The sequence below is a fragment of the Artemia franciscana genome, unplaced genomic scaffold (genome assembly GCF_032884065.1).
Source record: "Artemia franciscana unplaced genomic scaffold, ASM3288406v1 Scaffold_284, whole genome shotgun sequence".
NCBI lineage: Eukaryota > Metazoa > Arthropoda > Branchiopoda > Anostraca > Artemiidae > Artemia > Artemia franciscana.
In genome coordinates this window covers 355,234-377,865 of record NW_027063596.1, presented here as the reverse complement: position 1 = coordinate 377,865, position 22,632 = coordinate 355,234, and the positions used below count along the sequence as shown (strand labels likewise).

At 33.8% G+C, this 22,632-nt stretch overlaps 1 protein-coding gene across 2 annotated transcripts in view; it reads left to right on the top strand.

Moving 5' to 3' along the window:
- Nucleotides 1-22,632, top strand: part of LOC136043036 (guanine nucleotide-binding protein G(o) subunit alpha) — a 167,941-nt gene that overhangs the window by 113,627 nt on the left and 31,682 nt on the right. For both annotated transcript variants that reach the window (XM_065727939.1, XM_065727938.1), the window contains exon 7: nucleotides 21,369-21,522. In XM_065727939.1, the coding sequence (XP_065584011.1) occupies nucleotides 21,369-21,522 (154 nt within the window). The remainder of the gene's footprint in view (nucleotides 1-21,368; nucleotides 21,523-22,632) is intronic.

Sequence of the window (22,632 nt, the reverse complement as noted above, 5' to 3'; positions counted from 1 at the left end):
AGCTATTGCTTTAACATCAAGTTAAATTTCTTGCAATTAAGATTAAATGTTTTTGCTTGTATCCTCAGAGGTGCTTTCAACCCAAGCTAGGCTGCCAGCACACGAAAATGAAGAGGAACGAGGACAAAGATTTGTTTTCTCCTCATTTGTCAATTTAAAGTTTTTGATTGTTTCAACAGCTTTCTTGTAAATTCGTTTTGATATCGTCATCGTAAATTCCTTGCAACCCTTCAGAGAGGGTCTTTTGGCGATTCAATTCACTTGCTTGCAACCCTCAGATTGCTTACGGCTCAAAGTATTAGATGAATTGTTTGAAACCCTGGCGAGACTGCCTAAATACGAAAATGTAGAGTAAGGAGGGCAAAGATCTGATTTATAAAAAATATTTTTTTTTCCAAAATATTGGGACGGGGTAACTCTGTCATTTAATTTTTTGGATAGGAAATATTTATTGGCTAGAAATAAACTTTAGGTGAAAATCCTTTCTCCTCTCCAATTGGCACCCCTGAATCCCGGCTATGAAACCTTGACTTACATAAATTGGAGATTTTCTTCAGTTAGGAATCCTTGGGAGGATAAAAAAATTGCAATTTAGATAATTTTTCAAATAGTTATTCAATGTCAATAGTCAATAGTCAATGTTGCTAATTTGGTATGAAAAGTATTTCAGATCCTTTGAAAAGTATTTTTCCAACAGACGTTGCCAAATGCGATTTTAAGACTTTCAGAAGGAATAACGTTACAAGTAATAATCCTGTCAGCATGATAAAAGGTACTAAATTGACAGGGGGAATAAACTCATTTCTCAAGTATTTCGAAACCTGGATTTCAACATAGCACAAACTGTTTGGGCGTAGTTATGTTACAAGTATCCAGAATACAATAGTTTTGAGCTAATACAATCTGAAATAAAGTACAAGGGGATGATTGGAAAGGCAATGTTGGTCAAATGGAAACTTACACAATCATATGTTTCTTAGAAAATCAGGAAGAATTGAATTTTAATTAAAAAGACTCTAAGGACTCTAAGAATCAAACTTTAAGAAAAAAGACTCTAAGGACTAAGAATCAAATTTTAAGAAAAAAGACTCTAAGGACTCCGAAAAAGACTCTAAGGATCCAAATTTTAATGAAAAAGACTTCCATATGTTGTCACAGTTATCACATTGTTTTAATCCCAGTTGTTAATCCCACATTGTTAATCCCAAAAGTAAAAAGGAAAGAAAAGCAGCAAAGATTAAGAAAAAAATCGGGTAAAACATGTAGCACCTAATAGCTTAAAAAGACGTAGCTTTTCTTCGAGTGTGTACATTTTCCTGGAAAATGTTTGAACTTTTATAGACAGTCCTTAGATTTCATTTCTTGGAAAGGAAACCCAGAAATTATTTGTATTCAGCTCTTGGTTCTGGTGTAATACTTATTTCTCTGTTTCTCGATGTATTAAAAGCATTTGAACCGTTAAGATAATTCTTCGGGAATTGTTCCATATTGGTACACAAGGTAGGGTTTATTGATTTAACATTTATTTAACGTTTTTTTTTACATTTATCTATGAGTTGAGTTACTTTCATTTCAGTTGAGTTACTTCAGTTGAGTCATTTCAGTTGAGTTACTCTTTTGTAACTTTCTCTGAAACAGAGCTTGGCGTTTCGCAATGGTCAAACCTACGATTTGATTTCAAAGACTCTTTTCAAAGAATTTATTAAGTTGCTTAAATTAATTATTTTAAATTAATTACAATGTAAATTACTTTGCTTTAAATGTTGGAAATTCATGCTTTCTTTATTTCTTAATTTTAATGATATTCATGTATAAAAAATTCTTTAAGTAGAACTATATATCGTTTCCTGGGCTGATCGTTCGATTCCTGGGCTAAATGAGAATCTTAAATTTTCAAATATCATTTTAATGTGATCAAGATGAAAGTCTGAAATCTGAAGCTGTTTCGCAATGGTCAAACCTACGATTTGATTTCAAAGACGACAGCTCTTTTCAAGGAATTTATTAAGTTGCTTAAATCAATTATTTTAAATTAATTACAATGAAAATTACTTTGATTTAAATGTTGGAAATTCATGCTTTCTTTTTTTCTTAATTTTAATGATATTCATGTATCAAAAATTCTTTAAGTAGAACTATATATCGTTTCCTGGTCTGATCGTTCGATTCCTGGGCTAAATGAGAATCTTAAGTTTTTAAATATCATATTAATGTGATCAATTCGGAAATCCATGGAAAGCTTAAGTGCATATTAGGGTCAGTTTTTAGAATTTGTTTCCATAGCCTAGTACAGTCGTATGCTTCATATTGGCTTGTAATTTAGATGTCAATATTTCCCCCGTAACTAAAGTCACTTTTACATGATAAAGTAAGGAATCATATTCAGGAAACTAACCGCTCTTCATCAAAACCCCTGCTTGGTTTGAAGTATCTTCATCTTCTGTCGTCTGTTTCTTTTACTTTTCTGTAACCACATGGCTACCTTAATTCTAACTTACTGACTTGACTTGATGCTCCTGCCGAAACACTTCCGGCGTCGAGATTGATGCTACACGGTGCCTCCGTTTAGACCGGTCTTTCGCAAGGACGTGGACATCCACCTGAATATTTCCCATGGCTAACAAGGCACCTGACCTTAATTCTGCCATATGTAATAATATGTCTTTTATTTTTGATCAACCGTCTAATCATCTCCACACTTTCAACAACTTAAAGATTCCTCATAATCCATCGTTATGTCCCGAATTCAACCCCCGATAGCTTGAAATACAATATGGGACACGCACACTGAACAAATGTGACTCGGCTAAATTGCCGAGTGACTCGGCTAAATTGTAGCCGAAACTCTAAAACACGGAATCTTGCTGTCAATACCAAATATATGATTAATCAAGTTTAGTATTCCTCGTCGAAAGCTACGAACGTGAGAAAATTTACCTGATTTTCGAAAAAAGGAAGAAAAATCCCCCTAAAATTCAAGAAATATTATAAAATTACACCATCATATTCAGCGTATCCGTGAACCCTACTGTAGAAATTTCAAGTTCCTATATGCACAAATGTGGAATTTCACATTTTTTGCCAGAGGAAAGATCGCAGATGCTTGTTTAGTTTTTATCTTTTTTTCCACGGGTTATCGTACCGAATTAGTCGTTCTAGAAAGTCGAGAAAGGGAACATTAAATGGAAATTAAAATTTCTAGTGTCCTTTTTAAGTAACCAAAAAGATTGGAGGGCAACAAGCCCCCCTCTCACGCCCCTTATTTCCCCAAAATCGTCCGATCGGATTTTTTAGATGGTTGAAAGAGCCAATAATTATGTCCTTAATGATAAAATCACCCCTCACAGCCTGTAGGGAGAGGCCTTTAAGTTATAAGATTTGACTGTTGGTTACGTATAGTATTCGTTATTGGGAAGTATACAGGCATTGCTTTTTTGGGGGAGGATTCTGTGCTTGGGGCGGGTGTCCACAGGGAGTATTTTATATGAGGAGGGAAATTTCAGGGGCTGAACTCTCCAAGGAAAATTTACACTAGGGGATTTGACAGAATTCCTCAACGATATTATTTTTATTTGTATTAATTTTTCTTTGCCAACTCAATCTTGCATGTGAAGATCTTCTACAGGAATTTTATAAAGGCTATTTTCATCTGTTTTGGATTTCCAGGAAATTTTCCAAGGGAGGGGGATTTCTAGAATGATCGGGTAAACGATTAGAAATCAAAGGGTATTCCAAAGGAAAACAAGCAAAGGAGAATCGTTTAGTCTGGATCGTCCGCAAGAAATTTGACAGCTTAAAAAAGAAATTTAAACTTTGACTGTTGGTTCATTTGACTTCTGAAACATAGGGGCCATTTAATTAGAATGGGAAGCTTTTTTAAAAGTGCTAAAAGCTTTAGCGTAAAGAGTAAGATATTTAGGAGCGGGACCACCTCTTCATATCTATATATATATAAATAAGTTGTATGTGTGTTATGTTGTATGTGTGTTATGTGTATGTGTATGTGTGTTATGTGTATGTGTGTATGTATATGTTGTATGTGTGTTAAGTTGTATGTGTGTTTTGTGTGTTATGTCTGTCGAGTGACGTCATGTTTGTGTGTCGACTGACGTCATGTTTGTCGACTGACGTCATTATAAGGATTGAGCTGTATGTCGTCATGAAGTTGTTTGTCGACTGACGTCATGTTTGTCAACTGATGAAATTACAGACCGGGACACCGGGACACAAATGACGACCGGGACACCGGGACACAGGGAATATAAATGACGACCGGGACACTCAAAGAGAAATTACAGACTGGGACACCGGGAAACAAATCACGACCGGGAAACAGGAAATATAAATGACGACACAGGGACACAACTACAACGGGGACGCCGGGGGGCACAGGGGGATATATAAATGACGACGGGGGCACAGGGAATGTTCGATTAGCAATCACCATCAACAAAGCTCAAGGGCAATCATTATAATAATGAGGTATACATCTGAATACAGATTGTTTTTCCCATGGACAATTATATGTTGCATGTTCAAGAGTCAGTAAACCTGACAATCTATTTATACGCACAGACAATGGGACAGCGAAGAATGTTGTATATTCGCAAGTTTTACGTAGTTAAAAACATATATATATATATATATATATATATATATATATATATATATATATATATATATATCTATTCACGGGTGGGACACAGGAACACAACTACAATGGCGCGTAACTAATATGGCGCGTAACGACTTACGCGCGTGGGGGGGGCTTGGGGGGGGCGAAGCGCCCCCACCAACTAGGTGTTGGGGTGGCGTGGTAAAGAACTGTAGTAAGGAGCTCAATAGTAACGGAAAATCTAACAAACGAAATTTTGGTACCTATTTACACATCAAAAGAATTGGAATTTTATGCTGATTTTAAACATATAACTCTCATCAAGTTTAGTTTTATCTATTAAAAGTTACGAGCCTGCGCAAATTGGCCTTATTTAAGTGACCGAAAAAATTGGAGGACAACTAGGCCCCCTTCCACGCTCATTTTTTTCCAAAGTCACCGGGTCAAAATTTTGAGGTAGCCATTTTATTCAAAATGGTCGAAAAATCTAATAAAAATGTCCTTGAGGACGACTTAATCCCCCACAGTCCCCGGGAAAAGGGCTGCAAGCTATAAACTTAGCCCGTTGTTTACATACAGTATTGATTACTAGGAAGTATACTGACGTTTTTAGGGGGGTCTAGTGGTGGGGGGTCAGTGGGAGGGGGTTATGTGAGGGGATCTTTTCATGGAGGAATTTATCATTGGGAAAGAGAATTTTCATGAAGGGGGTGCTGGATTTTCCAGCGTTATTTAAGAAAAACAACGAGGAATTAAATAAAAAGCAAGTTTTTTTAACTTAAAGTAAGGAGCAACATTAAAAATTAAAACGAACAGAAAATTTTACGTATATGAGGAAGCTCGCCCCCTCCTCAATACCTTGGTCTTCACGCTAAAGTGTTTCTAGTAATTTTAAAAGAGCTATTTTTTTCTAATTAAACGGCCTTTGGGATTCAGGGGTCATTTTTAAAGAATTGGAAAAAAAAATTCAAACTATAGTGTAAAGAGCGAGATATTGACGATGGGGCAAAATTTTTCATATACGTAATTAAAATATACGAATATAGAAGTTCGTTACGTAAATTAATTTGTAAATTACGTATATTTATTACTAATAAAAACGTAATAAAAACTAAAATTAAAAGTTCTAGTGGCCTTTTTAGGCAACCAAAAAATTGGAGGGTGACTAGGCCCCCTAACACCCCTCTTTTTATCAAAATCGCCCAATCAAAACTTTGAGAAAGCCATTTAGCCAAAAAAAAAAATAAAAATTAATATACAAATTTTGTTTTAATTATTCATGTACGGTGAGCCCGAATCAATACCTGCATTAATTCACAAACGTTCAAAAATTAAATTTAAGAAAAACAATTTTTTTTCAGCTGAAAGTAAGGAGCAAAATTAAAAGATAAAGCGAACAGAAATTATTACGTGCACGAGTGGTTTGTCCCCTCCTCAATTCCTCGCTCTTTGCGCTAAAGTATTTTTAGTAATTTCAAAAGAGCTATTTATTCTAGTTAAACCGTCTTTGTGATTAAGGGGTCATTCTTAAATAACTGGAACAAAATTCGAACTTAAGTGTAAAGAGCAAGGTATTGAAGAGGGGACGAACCCACTTATATACGTAATAAAAATGTATGAATATAGAAGTTCGTTACGTAAGTTAATTTGTAAGTTACGTATAATTACTAATAATAAAAACGTTCGTAAATAAAATTAAATGTTCTAGTAGCCTTTTTAAGTAACTAAAAAAATTGAAGGGACAGTAGGCCCCCTCTCCCGCCCCTTTTTCTCAAAATCGTCCGATCAAAACTTTGAGAAAGCCATTTAGCAAAAAAAAAGTAATATGCAAATTTCGTTTTAATTATTCATGTACGATGAGCCGAAATCAGAACCTGTATTAAATCGAAAATGTTCAGAAACTAAATAAAAAAGGAGTTTTTTAACTGAAAGTAAGGAGCGGCATTAAAACTTAAAACGAACAGGAATTATTCCGTATATGAAACGCCCCGCTCTTTGCGCCAAAGTTTAACTCTTTCTAACAACTCTATTTTTTAAAACAATAAAAAAATTTAGCGTAAAGAGCAGGGCGTTGAGGAGGGGACAGTCCCTTTCATATACGGAATGATTTTTGTTCGTTTTAAGTTTTAATGTCGCTCCTTACTTTCGGTTAAAAAACTTGTTTTTTATTTAATCTTCAAAAATAATGTCGAGGAATATCTAGTTAATGTTTTTTGTTTTGTTTGGAATAACTGTGTTGGAATTTGTTTGGAATTTGTTGGAATTTGAATAACATTATTTAAGTTTTATTGAGCTTTAGAGCTATTTCAGTTTTACGTGTTGTCAGTTTAAAGATCATGCCCAACTCCCTTGCCTAGTGTCTGATTTTGCGGACTTTTAAATGCAAGATCAGGCTTTTTTATGCTTTATTATAATTTGTAATGTTTGTTTGTTGGTATTCTATTATATTCCTTTTCTTCCTTGTTCTTCATACCCATGGAGCTTTGGGGGGAGGGGATTACGTTAAAGGTTCTTTATGTAAATTCTTAGTTGAACACATTCTGAACAGATGAAAATACCCTCTTACTCTCTTACTAACCTCTCTAACATACCGTTAGTAACATACTGTTAGTAAGAGGGGACAACCCATTAGGATCACTGAAAAAGGCTCACTGAAAGTATTGTTAAATAATCACTTTGGGTCTGTAGTTAACGGGATCAGAGCTTGTGCTATCTCTGAATGAATGTGGTGTTCTCTAAAATACTTCGAAAATTAACTGTTGAAAACACGTGGACGTTATATTACCTTTTTTGAACTCCTGCTTACCTCGAAAAAAAATTTCCAATCATGACAAGAAATCACTATTTTTATCGTTTGGGTTCGTTAACCTCGTTTCAGCATTGAAAGGAAAGTTTTCTTTCGGAAAAAGTTTGTGAGTGTTAGAAAAAGGGAGATAATTTAGTTTCCAAGTTCACTAAACTCATTTTCAAAAGATAGTTCGTTTGCTCCTGTCTTTTTAGAACATAATGCTTTTCAACTAAGCTTTCAACTTTCAATTGACGTTGATAAAATAGGCTAATGTGGTCTGAAATGGCTGAGACATTTTCTAATTTGTAAGTTACAAAACTAATTAGCTGTAAAGGCCCACTAAATGGCTCTCCAAAGGCTCCTTTTGGGTTCATAGACAACTGGGTTATAGATATTTTGGACAGGATCAAAAATCGTCTGCGATTATTGAGATCGGTCTGTGATTATTCTTAATCAGTAATATTCAGTAATATATAATCAGTAATACTCAGTAATATTCGTAATCATCGTAAGTCAGTAATATTGAGGAAATAACGGCTCTTCATCCAAACCCTTGCTTGGCTCGAAATATCCATCTTCTGCCGTCTGTTTCTTTCCCTTTTCTGTAACCACTTGACTTCCTTAGTTCTGCCATTTGCAATAATATGTCTTTTATTTTTGATCAACCGTCTAATCATCTCCACACACTTTCAACAACTTACAAATTCCTCCTACTCCATCGTTATGACCGACTTCAACCCTCTGATAGCTTGAAATACGATATGGAACGCGCATACTGAACAACTGTAAGTAAAGAGTGACTCGGCTAAATAGTAACCGAAGCTCTAAAGCACAGAATCTTGCTGTCAATAGATATATCATAAGAATCAGCTTCTTATGTTGATTTCAAATATATGGTTCATCAGGTTTAGTGCTCTTCGTCAATACCTACGAACCTGAGAAAATTTACCTGATTTTCAAAAAAGGAGGGAAAATCCTCCGAAAAGTTTAATGAATCTTATTGGAAATTACACTATCGGATTCTGCGTATCCGAAAACTCTACTGTAGAAATTTCAAACTCCTATATACAATAATGTGAAATTTCGCATTTTTTGCCTGAGGAAAGATAGCGGATGCGTGTTTATTCTTATCTTTTTAGTTTTATTCCACTGGTGATTGTACCGAAATAGTCATCCTAGAAAGTCAGAAGAGGGAACATTAAATGGAAATTAAAAGTTCTAGCGCCCTTTTTGAGTAACAAAAAAGATTTGAGAAGATTCGGCCATTGTTTACATATGTACTTGTCACTTGGAAGTATACAAATATTGTTTTTCTTAGGAATTTTGTGCTTGGGTGGGTTTCCACAGGGAGGATTTTATGTGAGGAGGCAAATTTCAGTCCAGGGGAGATTTACACTAGGAGGATTTGACAAAATTCCTGTACGAAATTATTTTTTCTTTGTCTTACTTTTTCCTCGCTAACTCAATCTTGCATGTAAAGATGTTCACCGGGAAGTAACCGAAGGCTATTTTCAGCTTTTTCGGGATTTCCGGAAAAATTTCCAAGAGAGGAAGGATTTCTAGAATGATCGGGGAAACGATTAGAAATCAAAGGGTATTCCAAATGAAAGCATGCTAAGGAGAATTCTTCAGTCTGAATCGTCCGCAAAAAATCTGACTGTGTAAAAAGAAAATTTGGACTGCTGATCCCAATCTTTTAAGAACGGCTACTTAAACACAGGGGCCGTTTAATTATAATGAGAAGCTTTTTTAAAATTTCTAAAAGCTTTAGCGTTAAGAGTAAAATATTTAGGAGGGGGCGACTTCTTTATATACGGAATAAATTCTGTTCGTTTCAGTTTTAGTTTTGCTCCTTATTTTCAGTTACAAACAAACTGTTTTTTTTTATTTAATCTTCAAAAAAAATGTCAAGGAATACCTTGTAAATATTTTTTTTCTGAAGTTAATGTCTTGGAATTCGTTTCAGATGTTTAAAAAACATTATTTTAGTTTTATTCAGTTTTAGAGTTATTTAAGCTTTACAGGTTGTTTGTTTAGATATCATGCTCTACTCCCTAGTCTACAATGTGATTTTGGGGATTTTTAAATGCGAAATCAGATATTATTTTGTATGCTTTATTATAATTTGTGTATACTTTTGTTTGTATACTTTTATATTCTTTTTGCACCTTATTCTTCATACTCATGGAGCTGTAAGGGGGGAGAGGGCTACATTAAAGTTTCTTGCTGTATATTCTTAGTTGAACATATAACAGATGAAAATACCCTCATGCTGTTTCGGGCTCAAAGAAAAAGATTCTCTAAACATCACTTTGGGTCTGAAGTTAATGCGGATCAATGCTTCCGCTATCTCTGAATGGATGTGGTGTCCTCCAAAATATTTCAAAAAACTAACTATTGAAAACACGTGGACGTTATATTATCTTTTTTGAGCTCCTGCTTGCCTCTAAAAGGATTCCCAATCATAACAAGAAATCACTATTTTTATCGTTTGGGTTGGTTAACCTCGTTTCAGCATTGAAAGGAAAGTTTTCTTTCGGAAAAAGTTTGTGGGTGTTAGAAAAAGTTTTCGTATCTTAAGAAATTCTCCTTGGTTATTAAGTTGATAACACCATGAACTTGACTTAACCTTGAACCGCTCGGATAAATATCGGGTAAAAAACAAATCAGATCAAAAGCAGGCATCGGGTATCTTTACTGCACGACTGCAACTGAGAGTCGAACAATATCCCAACTTCCACAAAATGAAAAGGCTGAAAAAAGAATCCCAAAGGTAAATTCTGATGGTAAAATCAAAAGGTGGAAATAATACCACGAAACATGTTGAGGAAATGGAAAGATTCAGAACTGTGGTTAGTCCGAAATCAGAACAGAACGTGACCCAAGGCGCCGCATCCAGGGTGGTGGGTTTGTAGACCCCCCTGAAATTTTTCCAACTCGTAGAAACGTAATAAAAATGAATAAAGACAGATTTCTTATGTATTTTTTGAGGTTTTTTTGTTCTCCCCCCACGGAAAAATCCTTTTATAAAACCCTTTCCAAAAAAAAATCTTGGATATGGCCTTGGCCTAACCCCTTCTGATATTCTTATATATTTATTCGCCCCCGCTTACAATAAAATGAGAAAAAAGCGGAGTACCAAATGAAAAAAAAACATAGTTAACGCTAAAACTCAATTCACATAATCACATAAATACAACACACAAATAATTGAGTCACTGGTGAATCCTATTGCTTGTTGGGAGGATTATACAGAAGCTCTACGCTCTGTTCCGTTCACTTTAGTTGATTCCGTATGTCGGTGAGATATCCGTGCTAGAGATTCTGAGTTGAATTCTCAACAAAATTTTAAATATCGGTGATACGTGCTCCGTATTTTTCGACGCTCGTTGAGCGCCGCTATTCACCACAATGGCGATATATACCAGATTATGGGAGAGACAACAGTATTGAAAAGTTTTGAAATAATAAAACTACTGAATGAGCTCTTGATAGATCAACAGATTGATTCGGTCAACATGCCTCTTGTGGATCTAAACGTCTGGCTGTAAGTGATGCAAGATATTTCAAAAACAGTATTGGTAACTCAAGAGCGGAAACTGGTACTAGTGTAAAAAAAAATCACGTATGACGAAATTTGGCGTTTTTTAAGCCTAATTAATTAGCCATGATTTACCCTCGTCAAACCTAGGCCTACTAATAATTAGGTCTAGTAAAATGTACTACGCCTAATTATGTTAACAAGGCAATTAGGCATAACCCTTTGCCATTATAGACAAATAGGCCAAGCCTTGCATATGTCTTTTAAACAGTAGGTTAGGCCACCCTAAACAGCCAAATACTTGATTTTTAAGACTTACACAGATACTTCACCTTTAAGTGATATAAATATACAGATCAGACCCAAAGAGCATGGGAACCTATGAGTTTTTAATACTATTTGATTAGGCCTTTACCGATTATCCAATTCGACTTGAATTTTTTCTACTTATTGATAGACATTTTAATGATTTCTCTAGCCACTACGCTGTGTCTGGCGCTAGTAGTTTTCAACTCCAATCTTTCCATGTTAAGTCACCGAAGTTTTCATTCTTATAGTTTCCCGTGCTCTTTGGGTTTTTCAGAGACTGGGAGTATTGGATTCTAATGCTATTGATTACGAGATTAGCATCTGCCGGATTAGAACTGTTAAAAACAATAAATTCCATTTTTTCAATATAGCCCCGTAATTTTACATATAAATAATAAAAAGATTAATAGAGGAAAGCAAGGAGCATTTTCTTCTAATTGGCTTAAATAGCGACAAAGACCACAAGGCCTTTCCATCATAAAGAACAAAATATGAGTAGAACAATAGGGGAATATTTTCTATAGGACAGAGGAATACAAACTTTAAATAAGTATTTTGACGAAAATATAACAGTTCAAAATAGGGATGAAACCTTTTAATCGACAGTGAAACAAACATAAAATTTTAACTGAATATTTCGGACACATATTCAGTGTCCACATATACAGTGTTCCGGTTCATTAGATTTATCTGAACTATCAGGTGGACAGAGGTCAAGTCTCTTAGGTGAAATGAAATTTACTTTATTTGACCTCAGTAAATAATCATAAATTGAATTCAATCCAAATTCACCTGTATCTCTGTTTACAGAATTATTCTTGAATAGTTATTTAAGAATATTTTGACCCTATATCCAAGTGCCGTTCTCAGCAAAACAAATGAAAAAATATATAAGAAACTCACATTAAATATACTCATAGAGAATAGCATAGCTACAACCTTTATTGCACTAATTGGGGTAGAATATTTGAGCAGCAAGATGAAGAATGTTTTCACTTTTCATATTATAGCAGGGGGCAAGAGAACTATTTCATTACTGGAATATATTCCAATACTGAGACTAAAACCTCATTACGTATTCAATATTTTGGATAACAAAGGCAAATACCAAAAACAAGAAGATCAATAGGGAATATATCAAGACAGTGGGAAACAAATTTGAATGAATATTTCGGCCCTGTGTCCAACGGCGGTCCTCAGTAATGCATCTGAATTATTTTTCTTTTTTTATTGTTTTTAATATTTGGTAAATGACGACTTATACTTACTTGCGACACGACTGCCTGTCCAATGATTATTCTTAATGGTTGATTGTGTATGGCTATGCTGTTTGACCTATGTAGTTGTATGGATGAGCAGGGTTAAGTCCTCATTCAAGTACTGATCTATATTAATTACTAATGTAGGAAAACTGTCTTCCCTTTTTTTTGTGTGTTTGTGCTGTTGCATTAGTGATTTCTTTTTTTCATCATATATATGTATATATATATATATATATATATATATATATATATATATATATATATATATATATATATATATATATATATATATATATACAACTTACAAATGTGAAAATTTAAACTAAAAATGTTTTTCAAAAAATTTAAAGATGCCTGTTCAATGATTATTCTTAATGGTTGATTGTGTATAACCCTGTATCCAACGGTGGTCCTCAGTAATGCATCTGAATTATTTTTCTTTTTTTATTGTTTTTAATATTTGGTAAATGACGACTTATACTTACTTGCGACACGACTGCCTGTCCAATGATTATTCTTAATGGTTGATTGTGTATGGCTATACTGTTTGACCTATGTAGTTGTATGGATGAGCAGGATTAAGTCCTCATTCAAGTACTGATCTATATTAATTACTAATGTAGGAAAACTGTCTTCCCTTTTTTTTATGTGTTTGTGCTGTTGCATTAGTGATTTCTTTTTTTCATCATATATATAAATATAATATATATATATATATATATATATATACAACTTACAAATGTGAAAATTAAAACTAAAAATGTTTTTCAAAAAATTTAAAGATGCCTGTTCAATGATTATTCTTAATGGTTGATTGTGTACGGCTATGCTGTTTGACCTATGTAGTTGTATGGATGAGCAGGGTTAAGTCCTCATTTAAGTACTGATCTATATTACTAACTAATAACTAATGTAGGAAAACTGTCTTCCCTTTTTTTTATGTGTTTGTGCTGTTGCATTAGTGATTTCTATTTTTCATCATATATATATATATATGTATATATATATATATATATATATATATATATATATATATATATATATATATATATATATATATATATATATATATATATATATATATTCGCGCCCCCCAAGCCCCCCCGCGCGCGTAAGTCATTACGCGCCATATGAGTTACGCGCCATTGTATTTGTGTCCCTATGTCCCACCTGTGAATATATATATATATATATATATATATATATATATATATATATATATATATATATATATATATATATATATGTGTGTTTTTAACTACGTAAAACTTGCGAATATACAACATTCTTTGCTGTCCCATTGTCTGTGCATATAAATAGATCGTCAGGTTTACCGACTCTTGAACATGCAACATATAATGGTCCATAGGAAAACAATCCGTATTCAGATCTATAACTCATGATTTTAATGATTGCCCTTGAGCTTCGTTGATGGTGATTGCTAATCGACCATTCCCTGTGTCGCTGTCGTCATTTATATATCCCCCGGCGTCCCCGTTGTAGTTGTGTCCCTGTGTCCCGGTTGTCATTTATATTCCCTGTGTCCCGGTCGTCATTTGTGTCCCGGTGTCCCAGTCTGTGATTTCTCTTTGAGTGTCCCGGGCGTCATTTATATTCCTTGTGTCCTGGTGTCCCGGTGTCCCGGTCTGTATATACATTCGTTTTTGAATTGGTCTTTTTTTTAGTTTTTAGTTTTTTACCTTTTTTTAGTTTTTTTAGTTATACCTCATGATTCTAATGATTGCCCTTGAGCTTTGTTGATGGTGATTGCTAATCAAACATTCCCTGTGTCCCCGTCGTCATTTATATATCACCTCTGCCCCCCGGCGTCTCCGTTGTAGTTGTGTCCCTGTGTCCCGGTCGTCATTTATATTCCCTGTGTCCCGGTCGTCATTTGTATCCCGATGTCCCGGTCTGTATATACATTCGTTTTTGAAATGGTTTATGATGAAATAAATTTTGTATTTTTCTCCTTTTTTTCTTTTTAGTTTTTTTCTTTTTATTTTTATTTTTTTTAGTTTTGTTTTTCTCCTTTATTTTTCATTTTTTTCCTTTTCTTATTTTTTTTCTTTTTTAGTTTTTTTAGTTTTTTAGCTTTTTGGTTTTTTTTATTAGTTTTTAGTTTTTTTTCTTTTTAGTTTTTTTGTAGTTTTTACCTTTTTTTTAGTTTTTTTAGTTTTTTTTTACTTATGTCCTGGTCGTCATTTATACTCCCTGTGTCCCGGTCGTCATTTGTGTCCCGGTGCTTTGTCGATGGTGATTGCTAATCGAACATTCCTTGTGTCCCGGTCGCTTTCTCTTTGAGTGTCCCGGTCGTCATTTATATTCCCTATGTGCCGGCGTCCCGGTCGTCATTCGTGTCCCGGTATCCCGGTGTCCCGGTCTGTGTATACATTCGTTTTTGAAATGGTATGTGATGAAATAAATTTTGTATTTTTCCCCTCTTTTTCTTTTTAGTTTTTTTCTTTTTATTTTTATTTTTTTTAGTTTTGTTTTTCTCCTTTATTTTTCTTTTTTTTTCTTTTTTTATTTTTTTTCTTTTTTAGTTTTTTGTTAGTTTTTTAGCTTTTTTAGTTTTTTTAATTAGTTTTTTTCTTTTTAGTTTTTTTGTAGTTTTTACCTTTTTTTAGTTTTTTTAGTTTTTTTTACTTATGTCCTGGTCATCATTTATACTCCCTGTGTCCCGGTCGTCATTTGTGTCCCGGTGCTTTGTTGATGGTGATTGCTAATCGAACATTCCTTGTGTCCCGGTCGCTTTCTCTTTGAGTGTCCCGGTCGTCATTTATATTCCCTATGTGCCGGTGTCCCGGTCGTCATTTGTGTCCCGATGTCCCGGTCTGTAATTTCGTCAGTCGAAAACATGACGTCAGTCAACACACAAACATGACGTCACCCGACAGACAGACCCACACAGACACAGACAACTTATTTTTATATATGTAAATATATATATAACTAAAAATGTTTTTCAAAAAATTTAAAGCAGCCTTAGCATCGTTACCTCAGCGAAGTTCAACCAGGACTGAAAAATAAATTGTTTTGAAACGAGGCAATTCATTGATATGAAAGACAATGATTTACAAACATGTTTTTAATGCCAGCCTTGCTTTTTTGGCTGCTGATCTCATAGGTCTATTTGTGACAGGTTCTGTGTTAATATTTATTGTTTTTTTATGATATTACTTGGCACCAAATTCCCTGCTGTTCTTCTTGTTTTTGGTGTTTGTGATAGAAAGGCAGTGTGGTCTTCGTCACGATTTATGGATAACAAAAGGTATTTTGGCTACATTTTCTTCTTCTTCTTCCTTGGTTCGTCATGGAAAAAAAGACTGAGGTTAAGCTCCACTAACTCCAAGTGCGCTATTCGACTCTTTTTGTTGGCCGGACAATAATCAAATCTATTCTTTGGGAAATTGGGTGCCAAGTTACAAAGCTTATACTTCAAAAGTCTTACCCTAGTAACCCTACAAGAGTGTGCTTTGTTTCCTAGGATCTTTTTAATGGACATGGGGGGGATTACTAGCTATGACTTGAAAGTATTAAGAGGCCAATTTAGCAACTCTGTTTAAGAAATATAACGGATATATAACGAAATATAAGAAATATAACGAAATATAAGATATATATATATAAATATAAGAAATATAACGGATGGAATGGAAAAATCCATTTGTGGATAATATCTTTTATTCATCTTCATTTTAATTTAATTATTATTTTAATAATTTAATTTTAAGGACCTCAGGAGTATCCTTTTCAGAATGCAAGGATCGAGTATCCTTGAACAACCTTGTATATCCTTGAATAGCCTTGAAAAAAAAGGATAAGGTATCTCCTTAATTACCTTTTATATCATTGAATGATCTTGAGACAAGGATCAAGTGTCTTTGAATAATCAAGTATCAGAGAAGAAAAGGTCGGGCCACATCGTAGCCATATCAATTGAAAAAAAAAATCCATATCTATTAATGCTATGGTTTTACCTCAATTTAAACATCAGAGTTATATTCAAACAGTTCGTGGTAACGAACTGTAGTAAGGAGCGACCCGGCTCAATAGTAACCAAAACTCTAAAACATTGAATGTCGATATCAATAGCTACATCAAAAGAATTGCATTTTAATGCTGATTTTAAATATATAAGTTTCATCAAGTTTAGTCTTACCTATCAAAAGTTACGACCCTGAGAAAATTTGCATTATTTAAGAAAATAGGAGGAAACACCCCCTAAAAGTCGTAGAATCTTAACGAAAATGACACCATCAGATTCAGCGTATCAGAGAACCCTACTGTAGAAGTTTCAAGCTCCTATCTACAAAAATGTGGAATTTTGTATTTTTTACCAGAAGACAAATCACGGGTGCGTGTTTATTTGTTTGTTTTTTTTTTTTTTTCCAGGGGTCATCGTATCGACCAAGTGGTCCTAGAATGTCGCAAGAGGGCTCATTCTAACGGAAATGAAAAGCTATAGTGCCCTATTTAAGTGACCAAAAAATTGGAGGGCATCTAGACCCCCTCCGACGCTCATTTTTTTCCCAAAGTCAACGGATCAAAATTTTGAGATATCCATTTTGTTCAACATAGTCAAAAACCATAATAACTATGTCTTTGGGGATGACTTACTCCCCCACAATCCCTGGGGGAGGGACTGCAAGTTACAAACTTTGACCAGTGTTAACATATAGTAAAGGTTATTGGAAAGTGTACAGACGTTTTCAGGGGGATTTTATTTTGTTTGGGGTGGAGCGGAGGGGAGGGGGCTATGTTGGAGGATCGTTCCTTGGAGGAAAATGTCTTGGGGGAAGAAAAAGTCAATGAAAAGGGCGCAGGATTTTCTAGCATTACTATAAGAAAACAATGAAAAATAAACATGAAAACGTTTTTTTTTTCAAATGAAAGGAAGGAGTAGCATTGAAACTAAAAACGAACAGAGATTATTACGCATACGAGGGGTTCTAAAAATACTTTAGCATAAAGAGCAAGGTATTTAGGAGGAGATAAATACCTCGCTCTTTATGCTAAATTGTTTTTAGTAATTTCAACTATTTATTCTACGGCCTTTCTGATTCAGGGGTCATTCTTAAAGAATTGGAACAAAACTATACGATTTAGTGTAAAGAGCGAGGTATTAACGAGGGTACAAACCCCCTCGTATACATAATAAAAATATAAGATTATGAAAGTTTGTTACGTAAGTTAATTCTTAAGTTACGTATATTTTTTACTAATAAAAACGTTCGTTAAAAATTAAAAGTTCTGGTTACCTTTTTAAGTAACCGAAAAATTGGAGGGCAACTAGGCCTCCTTCTCCACCCCTTATTTCTCGAAATCGTTTAATCAAAACTAAGAGAAAGCCATTTAGCCAAAAAAAAAAATTAATATAAAAATTTCATTTTAATTATTTATGTGCGGAGAGCCAAAACCAAACATGCATTAATTCAAAAACGTCCAGAAATTAAATAAAAAAAAAATAATTTTTTTAGCTGAAAGTAAGGAGTTACATTAAAACTTAAAACGAACAGAAATTACACTGTATTTGAAACGGGTTGTCCCCTCCGCAATCCCTCGCTCTTTACGCTAAAGTTTGACTCTTTGCCCCAATTCTACTTTTTAAATTAATTAAAAGCTTTAGCGTAAAGAGCGAGGGATTGCAGAGGGGACAACCCATTTCATATACGGAGTAATTTCTGTTCGTTTTAAGTTTTAATGTCGCTCCTTAATTTCAGCAAAAAATGTTTTTTATTTTTATTTAATCATAAGAAGGGCTTAAGACACGAACTAAGCAAATCCATTAAAGAAATATGGAACATATTTAAAGAGAAAATTCATTTTTGATTTCGATCTTAGTGCATCTTCATTTTAAATTAATTTTCTTTATATCGGTTTTATTATAAGGACCTCATGAGAGTATTTTTTTTTTTTCAGAATGCAAGGATCAATTAAACTTGAATAGCCTTGTATATCCTTGAATGACCTTGAAAAAAATGAATCGAGTATCCTTTAATAGTCAAGTATGAGCGAATACAAGGCCGGGCCACATCGTAATCACATCTGTTGATAAAAAGCCATTATCTGTAAATAATATGGATTTTCCCTCAATATAAACGCCGTACTTTAATTCTTAAGAAGGTCTTAAAGGGCCAATTTAGTAGCTCCATTAAAAAATGTGGAGCAAATTCAAAGAGTAAATTCATTGTTGGTTTTTATCTTCTTGCGTCTTCATATTTTAAGTTAGGTTACATTTTAATGGTTTTATTTTAAGCATCTGATGAGAGTTATATCCGAATACAAGGGCTAATTTTCTCACCATAGTCGGTTATCGCATAGATGTGCAACTTAAAAAAGGTTAAAATTAGGACAAAATAGGCTTAGGGAAAAAACAGGTAACGGATAGGCAAGTAGAAAAAAGGGCAAGATATTGTTGTTGATTACCCTCCAATTACTTTTGATTCCTAAAAAAGGTACTAAATCTTTTAATTTTATATTGAACAAGCCCCCTCCGATGTTTGTACCTTCCCTCACATCTTCCATGTGAAGAGACTTTGGAAAAAAATAAATAAATGAATAAATGAAAAAATGTTCAAGAGTGATGGCTCTTTACCAAAGTCAATGCTAGAGCGTTGACTCTAACTGGTTGTCCTGTTGCTCTTTGGTGATACTACAGATCCAAAACAGCTTTTCATAAGATTTTTAAAATGATCATGATACTGGTGGACCCTGGTGACTACTAGGATTTGGGGATTTGGATTTGGTACCAGGATTTGGTAGTAAGATTTGCTAGAATTTTACGAATTCTGATCACAGTTCAAGGAAATTATATTTTAATTGATAAATAATGATAACGATAAGTAATGATTGACAGGTTTCAATAAAATCCAAAACTCTAAACAAGAAATTGGATGGCGGAGGCAAAACCGTATTTCAGAAATGGAAACTATTGTTTCGATAGGCCGAAATAGCCTTCTGTAGCAGGACAAAATTAAATTAATGGAAAATAAATTAGGTACAAAACTCAAACTTTGAACGTACTTAGAGTAAAAAGTGAAAACTGAATGTATATATGCTCAAAATATAATGTAATATGTGCTCAAAAGAGACATATCTACTTTTTTCATTTAGAAGGCAAATGAGTATAAATCTCACTATAGAGATTGTTCAACATCAGTAGAATTTGTTGAAAGGTGTGAAATTTCGCTTGTAGTTTATAAAAATATTTTCGTTTCTTTTTGTTTTTTTTTCATTGCTTGAAAGAAACAATTTCAGTGGTGAACCCTGGTGACTACTAGGATGTGGGGATTTGGATTTCGTACCAGGATTTGGTAGTAAGGTTTACTAGAAATTCACGAATTCTGATCACAGTTCAAGGAAATTATATTTCACTCAATTTTTACTTACAATTTTATACTCTTCGCTTCATTTTCTAGTTCATTAAAAGGTTCTGTCAGTCTCAGTTAGAACACATTTCTCTTCAAATTTCTGACATTTTATTTACAAAATAGCTGCAGTGGCAATGCAACCGCGATATAATTTAATTGTACAGTTTTATTTAAACCACAAATCTTTGGTGCCAAGTTTCCATTTTTATAGACCTCTTAGAATATATCATAAAACTCTTGAATCTGTATGACTTTTTTGTGATCTTAAATTCTTAGAAACTTTTGGAAAATTTGTGAACATATTTTTAGGGTTCTAGTTGAACGATTTGAATCCAGGTGCAATTTTGTAACTGCAAAAGACTTTTTTGTCATCTTCTTTACTTTTTACTATTTGTAATTTTCTCATTTACTTCATTTACATTTACTTTTATATTTACTTCATTTTTTTACATTTACTTCATTTACATTTACATTTACTATAATTTTTCATTTACTTTTTTGTAAATTTCATGTGCTCTTTTTCTAAAAAATTCGTATAGACAAAAGTAAAAACGGCACATTATTAAACTGCCCTCCTCCCTCCCAAAAAGTGAGGTACCATTCTCTTTGAATCCCACCTACCTGGTTGACTATTTTGCTCCGAACTTAATCTAGGAAAGTGTGTTTTTTATAATTCTGCCTACATGTTTTCTGGTAAATATAATTAGCAAAGGCCTAATGAATTCTTCTAGGCCCTCACATAGCTTTAAGCCTTCCATCTCCTTCGGAAAGGTTTTTAATGAAACGAGACCCTCCATATACTTCCAGAACAGCATAGGAGTCTATGCGTGGAACTCCCAGAAAAATTCTAATCACATTTTCAAATTAAAAGCAACAATATATATTACAGTCGATTGTTTTATTTCAGAACTAAAAAAAAAAACAACTCATTTGTGATGAGGAATATTATCTATTTTACAAAGAAACTCCTTTTGTAGTTCGACTTTTCAAAGAGTATCCTTTCAGAATTGATTTGAAAGAAATGTATTTTCAAAAACAAATTGATTTTTTCAGAAAAGTCTCCTTTTGTATTTCGATTTTCTGATTGCGTCTCCTTTACATAATTGATTTTTTAAAGAAGTCTCCTTTTAAGAGTCAGCTGTTTTAAGAACTCTTCATTTTTAGATGGATTTTTTTAAAGCATCTCCTTTTCTAATCCATTTTTCAAATAAAGATCGTTTTAGAAATCGATTTTAGAAGATGGAAACTCCATTTTAAGGAGTGTAAAAATGGCTCCCTGGAAATGATCTCTTTTGGAGGTCATTCCTCACAAAATCGCCGTAGTAACTGTTTTCATATGTTTCCTTTCCACAAGTTTCCTGGTAAAGAAGGTAATCAATACGATGTAGATAATCAGGACTGGTTTTCATTAAAAGGCAATAAACGTTTTCGGGTTTTTGGAACCAAGAAAAATTCCTATAATCCTCTTTTCTTTCAGAATCGTATGCAAGAGAGTTTGAAGTTGTTTGATTCAATTTGTAACAATAAGTGGTTTACTGACACATCCATAATCCTGTTTTTGAATAAAAAAGATCTTTTCGAAGAAAAGATTAAAAAATCTCCATTGACAATATGCTTTCAAGAATATACAGGTACGTTGTTTTTATTCTTTCAATCTGTTTTTATGGTTTATTTTATGATTTATAGTTATCGTTTATGGTTTTAAGGTTAATTTTTTCGTCTTTCATGCTGGAATTTTAATGGCAAAAGACTTATTATTTTGATCAACAGGACTAGTTACCCTCATTAAAAAAGACAGTTTTGAAAAAAAAATGCGGTTACTGGGATTCAAACCCAGAACTTACACACTAGTTAGGTGTTTTCTCATGGGCTATACAACACAACCAAGAACATTGACTGCCCCGTTACTACTTGTTCGGGATAGTATGAAACTTGCCCTCCTTATCCTATTAATGCAGAACGTTCCTATTGGATTCTTATTTTGTCTGATTTTGAGAGAGAGAGAGATTGGCCTCATCAACTCACATATGGCGGCTAGAACACGTGAGCCACCCTAGTATTGCAGCTCCTGGAAAAAAACGGCAAGAAGGAGTAAATTAAAATTGATGAAATCAAATGAAATCAGACCTTGTTTGTGGAGCAGCTTGGAGCATAGTCGATCAGTATGGACAAAATAAAAGTTTCAGAGATCTTTTATCCAAAACGGGGTGGAAACGCCTGATTCCTGCAGAAGGTTAACATTCAAGACTAGTTGTTGGCAATTTTCCAAATCAAGGCAAATAACCTGAAGAAATTCAGTAGAGGCGTAAATTTGCAAAAATGTTTTTTTTTTGCTACTTCAAATGCTTGTTTCAAGTCAGGATCTGGAAATATATTTTGTAATGCAAATTGTGTATCAAGTTATTTTTTTTTGCTAATGTTACTTTTTCAAAGATGAGAGATGCAGAAGTTGTAATCGGAAGTGCGAATGAGGATTGGGGGCTGTATCCCCTGTCCCTTATTTGTAAAATACATTTTCGGGGTATTTTCCTTGGAAACAAAAAGGAGAAACGTAAAAGTTACCGTAAATGTAAAAGTTGCCAAATTTATTTTGCCAATTCTCCCTATGTTTTTGTGCATTGACACTACTGGCTCTAATTGGTTCAAACATGGCAATTTTTCTTACTAATACTTATTTCATTAGATGGCAAATCCATTAGCTATGTTTTGTAGAACAGCTAACTACAGAAGACTCAGCATGG